The sequence below is a fragment of the Anopheles moucheti genome, chromosome 2 (genome assembly GCF_943734755.1).
Source record: "Anopheles moucheti chromosome 2, idAnoMoucSN_F20_07, whole genome shotgun sequence".
NCBI classification, from domain to species: domain Eukaryota; kingdom Metazoa; phylum Arthropoda; class Insecta; order Diptera; family Culicidae; genus Anopheles; species Anopheles moucheti.
The window spans coordinates 33913474-33930925 of record NC_069140.1 but is presented as its reverse complement, the minus strand read 5'-3'; the positions used below and the strand labels follow the sequence as shown (position 1 = coordinate 33930925).

Genomic DNA, 17452 nt, shown 5'->3' with positions numbered 1-17452 from the left:
ATTTCCACGGCAAAACCATGTCACGGCGGTTTGTTAAACAAAGCACAATATTTATTATCCTGTTCTGTTGTGTCATTTTGTAAGGTCGTTTCGATCGCCAGTACTGTTGCACTCAATCCGATGATATGTTTTCAACACATGCCTGTAACAGTACCAACGCTTAAATTGCACACAGTTTCAACTAGATGAGTTTTGTTTGGGTGTGGCTAGAAGGTGGATTGAAACCTCAACAGTTTGATACAGTACAAGACAGGTAAGCGTCCTTTTTTTGTCTGCCTTACTTTAGAGAATGGTTTTACACGTACACAGATTGACTTATTTAATATCACGCGTTTATGATCTGCATCATAAATTACAATCTATCGCATTACGCAGCACTACTCTTTCTATCTCTCGATTGTCGTTTCAGTGCTGGTTTTCTTTCGCCCTGTCTAGTCTAATTTCTTTGTTCGTTTCGTTTCCGCTCTACAATTCCACCGAAACCGTTGTGATCGAGTTTAATTTTGACCTATTTCTTGAACATTTACATTCTGGCTGCACTGGATGACTAATGACTAGATCAAAATCTACTCTCATATACAAAAATTTGTACAGAAATCTAGCACCGACGGATACATCCCCTGCTAAAAGACAGAATGTGGCGCAACACGAGCAGAGAGGCTGACACGATCACTTTACACACTAGACAGGGTTAATGAGTACGTTCCGTATAATATAGGTTTGCTTAGGGACAATTCATAATATTAGACAAACAGGCGTATGCGTTCACGGTGGTTAGTAGGATATAAGTAGCACTGGGCTCCGTACGCAACCCCTGTTCATATCTTAAACCTAGTGCAGAAAGATCAAGACCGCAACACTCACAACACACCCACACATATATCCTATGAGGCGTGTCGGGTTGATCGGTTTTAGCTTGCTAGCTAGTTAGAAAATACCTCGGCCACATCTCTGTTGCATACCGAGCGTCGCTCAATTTGCGGCTAAAGCTACACGTTTGAAGGCAGGAAAAGCGCACGATTTCGTTTGCGCAAAGCAAACGACTCAGAATGGGAAACGTGCCTCAAATCGTCAAATCTTCCCAATCCTCCTTCTCCCGCTCGGACAGCTCGATCCGGAAGGTAACGACGGCATGCTTGAGCAGATCGTGACACATCGGGGTAAGTGGATTGTGCCGCAGATCGACCACCTCGAGCGATTCGGACGTGATTATTTCGTCCCGATCGATGTCGATGATGGCATTGTTGTTGGCTTTCAGTTCGCGCAGCTTCGGCATTTTGAAAACTACGGCGGGCAGTGTGATGAAGGAGTTGTGCGAAATGTCCAGCATTTCCAGCGAGTGTAGATCGGCCAGCTCGTCCGGTAGTCGGGCCATCTGGTTGTGTGACAAGTTGAGATCTGCGAATCGAATGAATTTAAGTACGATCCATGGTGTTGTTTACTGGACGGGTCGCTTACCTGTGATGAAGCTGAACTTTACAGCAAATTTGGGAGATATCTTCGTAATCACATTGCTGCTCAAATCACAAGTCTTCAACTCGGTGTGTCTCATCAGATGGTACACTGCATCGGGCACCTGGATCAGTTCGCATTCCGAAAGATCTGCAAAGGTGAATGAAGTACGATCGTTAGGAGCGTTCATATTAGTAAAATAATTTCCATTAAAGTTATTCAAACTAGTGTCGTAAGTATGAATCATACTTAAATTCTTTGTTTCTAGTGCCTCTTCGCACCGGTTGACAACTTTTGCCACAAATGATGCCATTGCGTTTGCTACTCCACCTTCCTAAATATATCACTATACGGTTCAAACTTTACGAAAAACCACCCAGGCGCTCCGGTCACGGCAAAAACGGAAAGTGTAACTAAAAATAGCACTGACTTCAACACCCACCCGAACGATCAGCCGAGGATCGGACTTCAAACTTTAACTTAAAATGATGCAATTCATTAGCGAAAAAGAACCAACGAGAGTCGTAAAAGGGGTTAAAGCTTTTTTACACATAAAACAATAGTTTCTTAGTCTAATTTTTACACTTTTATCCTAAAAACTAGTCTAAAAATAAATGCTTAAAATAGGTGAACTAGAAAATTCTCTTCCGACAACAGGTTTGTTTACATTCGCACAGATGATTTTGGCACGTAAACAAACACGCTAGCTGTCATTTCGAACCGAAACGCTTCGATGTATATGACGGTAGGTCGGAGAGTTCAGATTGGATCGCCGTTCAAGCGTTTCATCACGTATTCAAATGAATAATTTTTGTGCAAGAAAATATGCTAATAATTCGTTGAAAATTGTAAGGATTCTTCTAGGAAATAATCCAAAACGTTTCAAAATCACTGATGCAGTAGTTCTAAACAGTATCGTGGATTTTATCAAACATTTACCCTTGCCTCCTGCTTATCAAGCTCGCATGTTGACCTATATCAAACCATGCCTGTGCGCACATGCGCCATCGTACTGATCTACCCCAACAATAAACGGAAGCAAACTTCATTCCAACACGGTCTCTAGACAAAGCACAAAAAACAGTACGTTCACGGTTCATCGCTTCTCTGTTTAGTTGGCTCGGCGAATCTATCGTCCGTTTCGTGTGTTATCAGCGTCCAGTCTATTGCTACCGATATCGATACCGAGCTCCGTACAAGCTGATTGCCGCGTAATTTGCCATAGTGCACTTGTTTACTACCAAACACAAATCGGCAGACAAGTCGGAGTCTTTGTCACGGCTCCTCCAAAGACGCTTGTTATTCGCGGTGCACTCGACGTGAGAATACGCTTCGAGTGGTTTCCATGATACTAATGACACTCCGCGATAACGTAATATTGCGTGCTTTCTACCAACGTGCGAACAAACCCGGCGCGTAATAATCCGGCGCAATCGATGGCGCATCCGGTAAATATTACGGCGCGAGGGAATGAAAACCAAATCCAATCTGAATTCGACGCAATGGCCGCGAGCACCGAAAAACGAGATCCGCGATGAAGAAGTGTGTTTGCGATGTGGTGTTATTCCACTTAACGGCAGACACAATCGGAAGTGGAAGCGGTTGGAAGCGGAAAAGCGCCAATGCAAACATAACAATGATGAAAATGTAACGCCATGAAGCAGGATGTGTTGGCCGCGTGGCCATCGATCCATCGACCCATCCGTGTTCCGCTGGGGAAGCATCAAAATCGATCGCTATGCTACAAATTGCGGATATAGCAGTGGAGCCACATTCAATATGCGTTGTTGCCATTACATCACCACGTGCTAATGATCTCGTGCTCCACGTGCACCGAAAGGCACGGTAAAGGCGAGTTTTCCACATGCCACAGGTTCCATCCAAGCCAAGTATCGATGCATTTGCTCCGATGGCCGTACACTACACACATTGCGGTGGAAATTACCCGCTGCCATTTGGACGAGTCAGTGGAAAACCCCATTTTGCTGATGCTGCGTCAAAGACCGCACTCGAGGTCGACCGTCGCGCATGAGGAGTTTGTTTTCCGCAAGTGCGCAATCCGATCGGTCGGTCACCGGAAAATTCATAAATCACTCCTTGTTCAACGTACGTAGGTGTATGTGTGTAAGTACACACACACACAACACAACGAACCATCAACGCTGACAGACAAGAACAGAGTCCACACACGTCAGTGTAGAATTTCCCTCTCAGCAACCCATGGGAAGAGAAAGAAGAAGGGGAACAGTGGTTAAAGAGGGAGAATTTTCTTCCGAAATCGGTGCCAACCCCCAGACGGAAAACGACGCACAAAGATCGCGTCCCGGTTTAAGTTTATTTACACAACCACGGAAGGGTTTTCTTCCCATTACGGTTTTACCGCGGCAGCGGGAAAAGCGCAAATTGGCCGTCCTTTCTGGCGCGTGTTCTGCCAATGCGTAAAATGTCGTTTATTGCACCATCTTCCTCTGTTTTTAGCACAATCCACTGCACAAAGACGCCAGTTTACTTTCCTCCCGCGACACGATGAGCTGTTTCTTGAAGCAGCAGCGATGAAAACGGGGGATTTCCAACGCGGAAAACAATATTCAATCAATCGGCTGCAGGAAACCGTCGCTGTCAAGGTTTTACATGCAATAATACTTTAAAGTATATAAAGCATGACCTGAATAGTGGTTAATGTATGCCGTAACGAAACGCAATGCGATACGGTACAGTTGCATACAGTTTGTTTTGCACGATTGAAGGGTCCTTCGGGTGGGTTTTCGCGCTTGATTATAGAGTTTGGGCGTGTAATCCGTGTGATCGGTATCGCACGCTGTTTACTTATGAAATTATGCTGTAACGCTTAGTTGCCACCAAGAGTGGAACCGAGCAGGCAAACATAATAAACATGTAAAGGATTTAAGTTATGTGAATGTAAATTCCATTTCAGTAAAAGATATGAATCATCATGCGAGTGGTTTGAAGCATTATCGTATCCATCGGCCAGAGCTGGCCGAGATTGTTCACACTTTTCATCAGCACGAGTCGATGGAGCCACGGAGTGCACGTGCAGCAAGAAATAAAATGGAAATTTAAATTTACGCAAACTCAATCAGCCCCGACCGAACCCGTTGGTGGGGAAAGTGACTTTAAGCAAATTGCACCAAACCGGGCCGGTGTTGATTTAATCGCTCAAAATGGTCAAAATCGCGATACGAGCTGGAATGGATCTGGGATGCTTGAGAATCACCCAGACACAGAGACACACACGTGACTCGGGAGGGTGTCAGTGAGTGAAGACATCACGCATTTCCATTCGCATGGTTCATCCCCGGGCACCCGATGCGTTTTAGTTGATTAGATCTGATTAATAGGGTGAAAACAGCATCCCGCTTCCCGGGGTCGTCACCATACGTAGCACGATCGTGTACATGATCATGATGGTAATGGATGGATCGACTGATCAGATAACGACCGCTTGCCAAGAGCGTATGGCCGTTGCCTTTAAGATTGACCAAACAATTCCCGTTTAGCGGCAGGCGTGAATAGTTACGGGATGTTCACGAACGGTGTTGACATTGTATCGCATCGCCCGTTCGGCCGTCCCGTTTGTAGACGCGGTTTGCTCATGGCGCCACACATCAACTGGGGGCTGGACGTTTTGGCAATGTTTAATACTCTTTTAATTAGTGAGTGATATTGTTGCGTTACTATTTAACTGGACGGTTACTTTACATTTTACAGCGGGTTTTTTTAAGATGGATTGGTTAAGTTGAAGCTTTTGCCAGATGAAATCGATTCTATATAAAGCTTTCTCCACTAGCAATGTCTATTATTTAATTCGAATTCGAATATTCTAATGAGTTATTTCAATATTGGTTGCCCTTTGCGATGTCTTGATGTCACACATATCCCATAGACATAATATATAGATGAGTCGGTTTCGATAAGTGGTTCACTCAAGAATATCTTCTCTAAAAGTCTACCAGTTAACTCTCTAATGTAACTCACTCACTCTGGATCAATTAATCGTAGTGAGTTGTTATTTCCACCTCTACTTTTCAACTCTCACAACAATCAAGACATGATGGAAAACGTTTTCTACATAATTTACTTCATTGTGAACACGATTGAGAATGCCGGAAAAGTGTCACATCTACTACCACATATTCTGCTTCTCAAAAAAAAAAGTCCAAAATGTATTCTCTTCGACTCTAGCACTTAAAATCTAAACTCTTGAATGAAATGAAATGAAATTTTACAATGATGTTCAGATAATGCACACATAGTCTTCACATAATATGAACTGCTTTTCCAACTTTAAACCTTTAATCTTGAAGAAGAAACAAAAACAAATAAGAACACAGTTAAACTTCTTACTGAAAGCTACCGGGAAATGAAAACTTGCCATCTGTGGGATATTTCTATTTCCTGAGTTATGTTCTAATTATCTACTCTTACTATCAATTTAGAACTCACGCAAACTGTCTGGAGTTATTATAACTATTTTCTTACCTATAGAAGAAGGTTTATCAACTCTTCAATCTTGCAAAGCTGTCACTAAATTATTATAAAAAAAAAAAAAACATTTCAACCACCTATCCAAGTTTGTGTTTTTGAAACAACTCGATCTGCTTCAACATATCAAATCAACAGCGCAACATATAATTTATAGATCACGTAATTTCAGACACACGTTGAAAGCAATTGATAACAATCAGTTGATAGCTTTACGCACGGTTTGCGCATTCGTCTATTGCAAATGCCAATTGTCAAAAAACAGTCTCAATTGTCCTCAATTGCTGCAACTAAAATGTTTTATATACTTTTCCAGTAACCAGCTTGCTTTGCCCAATGCAAAACTATAAATTCGATCTATTACACACCAAACTCACGTTTTCCCGAATCGCTTCTTTCAACTAAACACAGTAAAACCTGCCATAACTTGCCCAAAAAAACTGATGAACCGAAACAAACGGGCCTGCAAAAGTAGCAGCGGCCAGCCAAGTAGTTTAAGGTCACCGCGCGTGATTCGCTGTGAACCCGACACCTATTGCTGCACACAGCCGTTAGAAAAGTCTCACTTTTCCACTCAAAACGCCCTTTTATCATGCGACCACGTTCAACAAAAGCAAAACTAGGCCACACCTCGGGAGGCACACCACCCACCGCCATCGGCATTGTTGCGCGGTGGGTTTTGGATTTTCCCTCTTGTTTTGATGCTTTTACTTTCTCGCGCTGATGTAATGCAACGGTTAGCCATCTATGGCCAGGTGTCTGTGTGTTTGTGTTTTTCTTTTCTGTTGTGTTTCGCTTTTCGTGCGTCTTCACTGGAACCGAGCGGGAAAACGAAGGAAAAGCTGTGTTGCCCCCGCGTAAACCGCTTATTCGGCCGTTTGATTTTTGTCGATCGGTACGGGCGCGCACAACGGTTTGTGAGCCGATGGTTTGCACCTAGCAGCGACTGCACTTATGTCAATAAATAAATAAACTTAAGTGAGCTTTTTGTTTGTTTTTTTTTTTATTGGGGGGGAAAATCGCCATCCAGTATGGCACAGTTTTTCCTGCCCTTCTCTCGCCGGACGGGGAGCCTTTTCTTGTTTCGATTGCTAACACCGATGGTTCAGCGACGGTATTATGCAAGGGTGCATGTGCATTTACAGTGAACGGCCAGTACAGGGGTGAGCACGGTAGCGGGCCCTTAATCTGGAGCGTCATGCACGGCGGGTGCATTGTGGCCGAATGCAATAGGGAAAGCGGCAAACAATCGAACGTGGGGAAACATTACATTCATTGCCTCACCCGTGTCGTTCCCATCTGTTTAACCCAGATGGACGTTTGGAGCGTTCCATCACCTCCGAGCGGTATGGGAAAAGTGCATCATGCAGCAGTTAGTGACCCTCTTTACAGCTTCCCAAATGGTTACACATCCATTTGTTTAGTAATTGCTATTATTAGTATCATGCACAATTATTGATTCATTTACGCCAACCCACAGCTGTTTTCCATTCCATTTTTCCACCTTTACACCAAGCAGGGGGAAAATGTCTTTTGTGTCTTTGCATGACACTGGAATTGTTGAATTGCTCAGTGCACCCGTAACGAACTCTGCCGGCCATTACATCACATGACAAAAGGTTGCACAAATTGTAGGCAAAATTAAAGGTGCCAAGATTCGATTTCGTTGATTTGGCGAAAGATTAAATAATTGAGATAAATCTAACCATTACAGCATAATTGTTACTTGCGCCGCTTTAGTAAAGCAAATCTCGTCCGGTGGAGGTGTAAGTTTTATGAAAATGCAAGAAAGGGGGTGTTAAGCTATGCAATTCTCTTGTCCCCGCTTGCAATACTCCACTAGCAACCCCCAGAACAACAGGTGCAGCCCTTTCTGCGGACATGTTGCTGCGCACTCATCATCATAAATCACTCAAAGCAGCCACCACCCGTAATCGGTTTGGAAGACTTTGATCCATAAATGGAAAAATTGGAAGACGTCACACGGTTCATACAGATGTCTTAATCGGCGTAGACATGTGTCATGGCTCTGTGGCGATCGTACCGGGAGGTTCTTCGCTTTCACCCTTAGGGTATGGACAGCCGGAGCTGAGTTGCGCTCCTTTATACGAACGCGATGAATTATGAGTTCCACAGCCACAGACACACACAAGCACACTAAGGCAAGATCACGATTTCTGCCACAAACCCCAACGAATCATGCGACGGGCACGAACCTCTTCGCACTCAACGTGCTGGACACACATTACCGTACCACCCCACAGCTCGAATGTTACCTTAAAAGGGTTAATTCTGACTGCTGCGCTACCCCTTTCGACCAACCACCCATGCTCCCTCCCCCTGATGCTCCAAAAGATCAATGATCAAGCCTGCTGACCTCGCTCTGCGCGGTGTGCTTACGGTTCACCGGCAAAATCAGGAAGCCCTCGTTCAACCCTCAAGCAGGAAGGCGCCATTAAAGTAAGGTGAAAAAGCAACAAAAAACAACAACAACACACGGTCGCCTTTTTTTTTTTTTGTTAAAAAAAAGGCGCAACGATAAAACGAAGGTCCGCCCCGGTATGCACAGTAGCGAACGAAAGCAATCCGCGTTGGCCGTCGATGAAACGTGTGTTGGGGCTTTTTTGTTTGTTTGTTATTATGCAACCGGCTGCATAATGCGCGCCTACAAAAGATGGATGGTGGAGGGTAGAGGGTGAAATATGGGTTGTTTGTAAATAAACAAATTTAATGCCTGTGATCTGCAACCCCGGACGAAGGCGATTTTTGTTAATATTTTAATAAAGCAAGAAAGGAAAAAAACCAACAAAAACAGAAGAATTTTGCACCCCAAATGCGCTCTCACTCGCTCCTATCAGTGTCGTTACATCAACTTGGTTACATCAAGCGCCGTCCATCGTATCCCGCTGTGTGGGGGAATCGTCAAATCGGTCTAACTTGACCCAGTTATGCTAATGCTTCGCGGCTCCCGAAACCGATCGATCGCAGGCGCAGCATAAACATAATCCAACACAAATTAATGCCGATCGTCGACTTTGATCGGACACGTTTGTACCGCGCCAGGTTCGTAGCACACTAATGCACAATCGCTGTCAATGGCCGGAAGGTGATCGCTCGGTTCGGGAAGATAATTTTAGGTCAACGAAACGGCTCCCCATATCCGGCCGAAAAGGGGGTGATTCATGCGATCGAACATGATCAGACGAGCTGGGAAAGCTTTGTGAGCCACAAGCTAGGAGAGAGCTAGTGTGTGTGAGGGTGCAAGTTGGGGTGGTGTTTGTTGTGAGTTTCACTTTCATTTTCACCGACGTAAATCGTAAGGGCCACACGGATGCACCGGGCAGTCTAAATCGGAAGTGTTCCTAACACACTTGCCACCTTTGCTTTCGCGTTCGTCTTTTTACATCTTTGGCAACATTTGCACACTTGATTACAATTTAATTACGATTACGACATCGTCGCTGACGGCGGGCGAAGCTGTTAAAAATAATTCCGACGTAATGAAGCAACCATGTTTTATGCGAATCAATCCATCCCAGCACCGTGCTTTACCGGTTGGAACTGTGGCATCTCTCGATGCAAAACCAACAAAATGAAAACAAAAAAACGGAAAACGGTCCAAATGTCGATCAGACATTTTGGTTTCCAGTTCGTGTCTCGTGTCCGCGGCTACCATAAGGGTGCGTTTACAGCACCATAAAGCCTCCCCACTCCCTTAACGATAATCACCCACAGCCTGAAGACCGTAAAAGCTGTCCGCACGCTACAACAAACGCGCGGTTTTGGTGAAGATCACCAATTTAAAGTCCAAACCTGGTAACCTCGAAACTGAAACGCATGAGAAAAATTGGGCTGCCTTTTCTCTGTCCAACACTGCAAAGAAAAAAACCAACACACACACGCGCGAAAATTGTCCTCTAGAGCAACGGTGCTTAGGTTGGGAAACGGTCGCTTAGCTAACCCTTGGTTGCTTTTTCGGAGTGGTAAGTTCGGTGTGTCCAACGAAGAAGAAAAAAAAAACACACACACTTCGAACCAAAGTCAACCTTCCTGCCCGCTTCGTTTCGCTTCCAAAACACCTGTCCTGCGTGTCGCCGGTGGAGCTTGGTTGAACGATCGCGAGGCAAAGAACAATCATCACGCGTTCGCTACTGTGTCTTTGGAGTGGCGCGCACAATGCGCAATCGCGCGGCTTGGATGGTTCGCAACGCAACACAACTACGCAACGGACCCCGCGCGCGATCCGCGTAGTACTATCAGCGTGGTTCGAACAAGCCTTTTTGACGAAATTTACAGCCCTGGGGCTCGTACTTTACTTTACGGAGCTTTATGCAATCGAGTGCGTGTTGGGAGTTTTTCGCACGGAAGGAATCATGCTGCATGTGGAGCATTTTGTGAATATAAGTATTATTATTTCATGGTGCATCTACGCTAGATCTTTCTATCAATCAATCAATCTTCAATCAATCAATCTTTCAATCTTCTCGAGAACTATCGTTGACGAACACAACAGCGCAATTGTGGTTAGATGACGAACCGTAAAGTGCAAAACTTACGCAAAAAAAGTGCCCAAAGATGTCTAATAACAACTGCTTGGTGGCCTCATTCTATCTCAGCCCTATAATGTGATTAATAGAATAAGCCATCTCGAACGGGACTTTCCGAATTTGACCTTCAACTGTTCATTACACCGGTTCGGATGACGTTCGCAGTAAAAAAGGTAAAGATGTTTCTTGGAAGTAAACAATAAAAATCGGTACCTCAATGACACAATGAAATGCCTAACACTTGACTGGCCAGAGCGGTGTTTAATTGATGCTATTGAACGACAACGATCATCATATCATCATCATCACACTCACGATCATCATCATATACATGTATGCTGTATTGGAATGGATGTCAGTTTTAAGCTCATGTTTCATATCTTGAGGTTTTGGAGATGAGCAGAAGCTGGATGGAGTTCTAGAAGCATGGTGCTCAAACGGCCCTTAATCGACTTCCTTTAAAGAAATACGAGGAGTTCCAGCTCCCTGGAATTGACTCCTCACGAATAGTCACTCCTCACGACTCCTCACGATGTTTGATCGCACACGTTGTCAAAGTTGAACAAACACACGCTCGGTGTCGTGGTTCCAGTTCCAGTAACCAATTCTCAAAATCTGGGACGCAGTGACCATGCTGTTCGTCCGTTCCTCCGACGAGTTCGATAATCCTTTGAAGCTCCAGAAGAAGAGCACTCAGAGGGGGTCATTCCAAGAGAATTGTTCTTAAAGTTTCTCATAGTTTTTTCCCCACCAATTGACATTAGACATCGGGAAGAACTGGTAGAATTCGATGCATTTTCTCGTCTAAGTAACTATTTTTTTAAATCTCCTTTATACAAGAAGAACACTAAGAGTACATCACAGAGGGTTTAGTGAATTACTTGCACGTGAAAAAAAAAAACAACTTGAAAGGACAAAAGCTCCACACTATCGAACTCGAACGATCACCCATTCGCACCCATCTTCCCTAAGAACGGAAGCCAATCCACATCCACATCCTCCTTACCTAGATTGTTGTTCTCCTTCGCATCATCACAGCGCTCCACAACCCGGATGATGCCACGGCCCGCAACCTTCGGGAAGTTAATTGTGGCACCCATCTGCGTCAACCGCTCGACAATGTAATCCGTGTTGTTTCCGCCATTGTTGCCATTGTTGGCCCCATTTCCGCCGCCTCCATTATTGTTGTTGTTGTTCTGTTGTTCCTCGCCATTCCCTTCGGTGTTGGTAATATCGTTACCGAAATGCGTCGGGGGCCTCATGTTGGAAGATGTTTGGTGTTTTGGTTTTCTGTTGTTTCCACCGGACCCGATCGACTTTTCACCAAAAATGCGCAAAAAACAACTACACGGACTATGCACGATGCTTTAGGAAGCAGAAAGCAAAAGCACGTTCTCGCCCCTTGCGCTTAAGTCTTCAACGCACGCACTGTACTCGATTCGCGGCACACTTGCAAAACTTTGCACTTTGCCGAAAAACAAACGCACGCGTTTGAGCACTCGCGAGGAAAATCGCTCCACCTAAGGCGGACTCTACACACTTCAGTTGAAACCGTACGGTGTACACTAACTGGTAGCTGTTCGCTGCTCTTTGTGTTGCTGTATCAAGTGTTGTTGCTGCTGCACGACCTGCAACCGATATGTACCGTTCCACCGTCCGAACGCGAATGATTTCTGCTCTCGTGCGCGAGCACGGCAAGCGACAGGCATAAACACCGCGCAATTCAACCCCCCTTACCCCCCCCCCCTCCTCCTCCCTTCCCCCCAGCAGCAGCAGCCCCGTTCATCGCTTTATGGCCGTGCACACTACGACGTGATGGCGTTTCGGGCCGGAGTAGGAGGGCTAGTGTTGGTTCGTGCAGTCATGATGCACCACGCCGGACGCGGTTTTTAAATGTCCCCTGTCCCCACAGTCATTGTGCCCTGTGCTACCCTCCCGCAGCTGGGCACTGGGTGCCGATTAATTATTCCCCTAAAAACACACACGCACACGCGCGCGGCCATCGTGCAAGCATGTTTATGTTTGTCTTTCTGCTCCATGAATTGCCCCCGAAATGTCTCTCCCCCAAAGACAAAGGAAGCGGTCCGGTTCGGCGGTCGTCGTTCTTACCCCACACAAACTGCTTCCACCCCTCCAGACATTCGCGCATGGAAATGACCTTCGGAATCGGTGGGGGAGTGGAGGAGCTGGGTTGGAAAATCTTTTCCCTCTCAGTTTTCCCGCTGTGTCAACGGGGATACTGCTTTTCTCTTCAGGTCAGTTCCTCCTTGTTCCAGAAACCGTTGCCGTTTGTGGTTGTTTTTGTTGGCGTCTTGGAAGTGTATCACTTTGCACCGGGGGAGATGGAAAACTGCGCATTTGGGGATGGAAAATTTTCGTACCGGTCGCGCTATTCGTGCATCGCAATTTGGAAGTGTTTAAACCCCATTCCGATACACTTTGTTTCGACCAGAACGGTACATTGTTAAGCTGATGAATGTTCGTGTAGGGGAAGTTTTGTTTAAAAAATAGGAAAAGTCCATGAATTATTGCTTTACAGAAATTTAAATAAGTTTCTTTAACCTAAGGTGCTGTAAAGCACTGTTAATGCATGATTGGCTTGATAAACGTGTTAGCAAAACACGACATGACATCATTAGCAAACGAGGGCAACTACTAACATAAAGACTTTCCTTCTCGCAAAAATCGCAGCGACGACAGCTGCCCATCCGGGTGAATTTTCCTTTATTTGCAGATCTTTTTTTTGCAAGAAAACGGAAAACCCACTCTTTGTGTCGTTCACGATCGATTCTGAGCTGTTCCAGCTTCCGATCCCATTACAACCCTCTCGCCGAACGATACACAGGCACAGGCAATTGCGCTGCGGAAAAACCAGGGCCGGGGCCAGGAAAAACAAACTACTTTTGCGTCGAATGCGAAACGACACGCCAGCCCCGGTACCAGTGCGAGGGTGTGCGCACGCGCCAGATGACGGAAATGGGGAGAAGGCTGATCGCTGATCAGCTGAGCACACGCATCTCGCGGCCCCAAAACAACGCAACGGCGGTGCGAAAGAGATGGCACGAAAACAAAAGCGGCTCAACACAACAGAAGGGTGGGGTATGCCTGCACCACCAACAAAGCACCATACGCATCACCCCTCCATGATCGCGATCTTTGTTTGGTTCCGCGCGCGCATTGCCCGCGTCACCGTGTAGTAATTTCGTGGTGATGATGGTGGACACCGCGTACACAAGGAAGCTAATTAGTGTACTGGGACGTGTGACAAATGTGACGTTTTGTGTTGGGATCAGCATGATGCGCTGGGGGTTTCCTATTCTCCCATTCGCCCCACTTTGGGGTGTGCGGGTTGATTGTTTTCCTCCCCTTTCGGCAAGGGCGATAACGAAACGGTTATCGGTGTGTATGTGACAATGACACGGAACTGTGCGTGATAGACGATATCGTCGCGGAGTTCAAAATACTTGGTGAAATGCGATAATGGTGATAAAACAAATTCAATGATGACAGGTTAGATATATTGTTAAACAATTGCACAATTTGTCCTAGACATTTACTACAAAATTTCCTCAAAATTAAAGTTATTTCTTGATGCCATATCTTACATATCAAATTGTCCATCATCGAAGTAAATGCTTACCATTTCTTATAACTCCATCACAGCTCCATATGGTCTGCTGCTCGTGAAGGATCATCCTTCCCCATCTCCATTTCCAGCATTTTCCCACCTGGAACGAGTTCAACCGGACACGCACCGGAGGTTCAAACATTCTGAACTGAAAATACCTTGACATCAAGTGTAAACATTGGATGGAGCCCATGCATGCATATGCTTCGTCTATTTTTTCTCCATCCATCAATAATCCCCACCCTGCGATGGGGGTGGCCTCCATTTGAACCTGTACCGGGGGTGTCAGAGGAAATGCTTCCAATTTAACTCCTCTCCCCCCCCCCCCCGTCCTCTTCGTTCTGCGGTAGTCTTTGTTCACATTCAAGGTAAGTCGTGGGGTCGTACACTTCTTCGCACGGAGATTTGTGGAATAAAAGGAAAAAAGGGTTCTTACCCTGGGCGAAGTGTCAAGGATGATCATTGTGTGTCGTGTTTCCTGGGACGGAAAAACGAAACTGAAAATTTTCCTTTGTGACACGCGGGTAGATTTAAAATGTCCCCAAATGCAGCGGCGGATCAAACGGTAGGCGGAGTAGGCGGTCGCCTAGGGCCTCGTCGTGTTGGGGGCCCCAAACAATTTGTGCCAATTGTGCGATTTTTGGGAATTTAACAGCAGAGTTAATTTATAGGAAGAATATTAATTGAAAAGGTAAAAAATTGAAAAAATATATCTTCCTTAGTTATACAAAACATTTGTTTCTATGTAATAATTTAAATGCAAAGAAGAAAATCGACTTTGTGATTTTAAAGTATAAACGAAATTACACCAGGACCGGGGCACTAATTTTCCCGTTAATCGAGAAAAATTTCTCTGAAAACTACCAGTTTTCGAATGTATAGTACCAGGAGAGCATCCACGAAAGAGGTAGCAAGTTTCTTGCATGCACCAAACTTGCATTGGAAGTTGGTTGCAAAGTTAGTGTATAAACATTGCATACCTTACGGCGCATTGCATTGCAAGTTGTTTGCTAAGTTAGTGTATAAACATTGCATACCTTACGGCGCAGTACCAGGAGCTACCTCTTCCGTGGATGCTCTCCTGGTACTATACATTCGGAAACTGGTAGTTTTCGAAGAAATTTTTTTCGACCAACGGCAAAGTTAGTGTTTAAACATTGCATACCTTTCGGCGGTTTTCGAGCAAAATTGCTGTACAAGGTGCTACCTCTTCCGTGGATGCTTTTCTGGTATCGGAAATCTGAAAATAGCTGGTTGGTATGGAATTTCGTACCAGTCGATGGGAAGTTTGTGCGAGATGAACGATGCTTTCCGTTTCATCCATCTTCCTTACACTAGCGATCGCTGTCACGGATTTGACAGTATGCAATGCAATAATGATGGGCAAATTTATTCCACACTGGAGGTGTCACCTCTTGAAAAACATGTTTTTCTGGTATCGCAAATCTGAAAACAATTGTGTTGTTCATGGTCTTAAACATCAACATGAGCGAAACAGGTTTCTATGAAAATTCTCTGATTGTTACCGTAAAGTAAACCGATTGAAAACTATACCTTGGGCGAAAAATCGTAAAAGGCGTTGGACTACTCAGGATTCGTAAATGTACGTGAATCGTAAAAAATGTGGCGTTATAGTTTTCCTTAGCGCATACAAACGTTTATATAAAGACTAGCTTACTAGGCCCATTTACAGGGCTACGCAACTGAATTCTGAGGTGTACGCAAAGGAGCTTTTTTCCGAGACTTTGCTGGTGTTGTTAAATCATGTTTGAAGTACATCTCCCTTACACCGATAATGCCGTAGCAAAATTATAGGCCCCTCTTTAAAAGTTCCGCCCTGGGCCTCCAAGGGGATTGATCCTCCACTGCCCAAATGTTGGTGTAGATATTGGTGGCAATATATTACAGTGTTTGCAGTCAAGGAGTTCAAATGACTTTGTTCTATGTTCTACTTTGACTTTGACTTGTTCTTTGTTCTATGTACGGATGCTTCTGTTTGGTTGAAAGGTGGAGGTCGATACGTTCCCGGATTAAAGTTGTAATGTTTTCTGAGTCGGAGAATGGAAGACTTTGTTCTCTCTTCTCTTTTGTGGCCATTTTTTCTCGTCACACATTTCCAGGTTACCTCATAGGGTTTGACTTTAGAAATGCCTGATATAGATGCTTTATATCCGGAGGAGGTTCGGCACAGCAGCTTTTGAATCGTCTTACTTTCTTACTTATCAGGCGCTACAATCGCTTCGCGGTCTTGGCCTGCTGCCACTAATCCACTATTTCGGCCTTTCTGGCAGACGCATTAACGACTTCACCCCATCTCAACTTGGTGTTCAACTACCACGACTCCACTGTCCATGTCCATGTGGACTTTACGGGCTGGATCGTTCGGTGTCATTCTCATAACATGAACACCGGAACCTGACGAATTTAATCTGCTGGCTGACAGTTTGTTCGCCTAACAGCTCATAGAGCCTTCCACACCTATGTGGCCAAAAATACTTCTGAGCATCTTCGTCTCGAAGGTGGCTAAGATGTCTCCATGTTTCCCTGATCGGATTAAGCACTTGGACAGGTCTCCTCGTCTCTGTCAACACGGGCTCTTCTTTGCTGGAGGTGGGACAGCATCGTTCGTATAATCTCAGCAATCTTAACCCCGTTCCCTCGATTCGACCATGTTTTTCGTCCATTTTTCGTGGCCTTTACCGTACACTATTCGCCTTACAAATCAAAGCAATAATCGGCAGCGTGCCATTCGATCAAAAGTGAACCACTTTCGTTGTGGTCTATTTGCGCTCGACTCCACCATTGCCGTCACAGACACGACCTAACCGATGTCTTGTGCCACCGTAACGTGTATCCATTACGTTCTTCTATTCCCTCTCCTCTCTTTATCACTTTCTCTCTTAACTATCTCCACCCCACACAACAAGGGTGGTACGAAAAAGGTCCAAAAGATCCAACTAAAACAGTCTGGCGCAACAACAGTTTACTTTCGGACTCTACAATTTTCGTGACGAGTGCGTGCCCGCGCACGAGGGGAGCCGGAAAGATGCGTTCCATCGTTTAAGGGTAGGTGGCCCATCGTTCGTGCCTGCACGGTATGGTGCGATATGTTGGAATGGGTCCGTGCACACCGGGGCCGGGCGAGAATGCCACCAGTTATGCCATAAAGGCGGATGGCCACAAAAATGCAAGGTATATTTGCAAATGGGAATGGAGTTCCCTGTGTTTACTGCCATGCAACGCAAAAACACACGAACCGTTACGCATTGTAGGGGTTTTTTTTTGAAGGGTGGACAGCATAGCATTTCGCTTGCACATTCCC

At 45.2% G+C, this 17452-nt stretch overlaps 1 protein-coding gene across 1 annotated transcript; it reads right to left on the bottom strand.

The window, feature by feature from the left end:
• Positions 1 to 91: 91 nt before the first annotated feature.
• Positions 92 to 11787, bottom strand: LOC128310495 (leucine-rich repeat-containing protein 20). Its single transcript, XM_053047145.1, has 3 exons — positions 11509 to 11787; positions 1459 to 1602; positions 92 to 1398 (listed from the first exon to the last, which is right to left on the bottom strand). The coding sequence occupies exons 1-3, from the start codon at positions 11762 to 11764 to the stop codon at positions 1064 to 1066; spliced, it is 735 nt and encodes a 244-aa protein (XP_052903105.1). The 5' UTR covers positions 11765 to 11787; the 3' UTR covers positions 92 to 1063.
• Positions 11788 to 17452: the final 5665 nt, after the last annotated feature.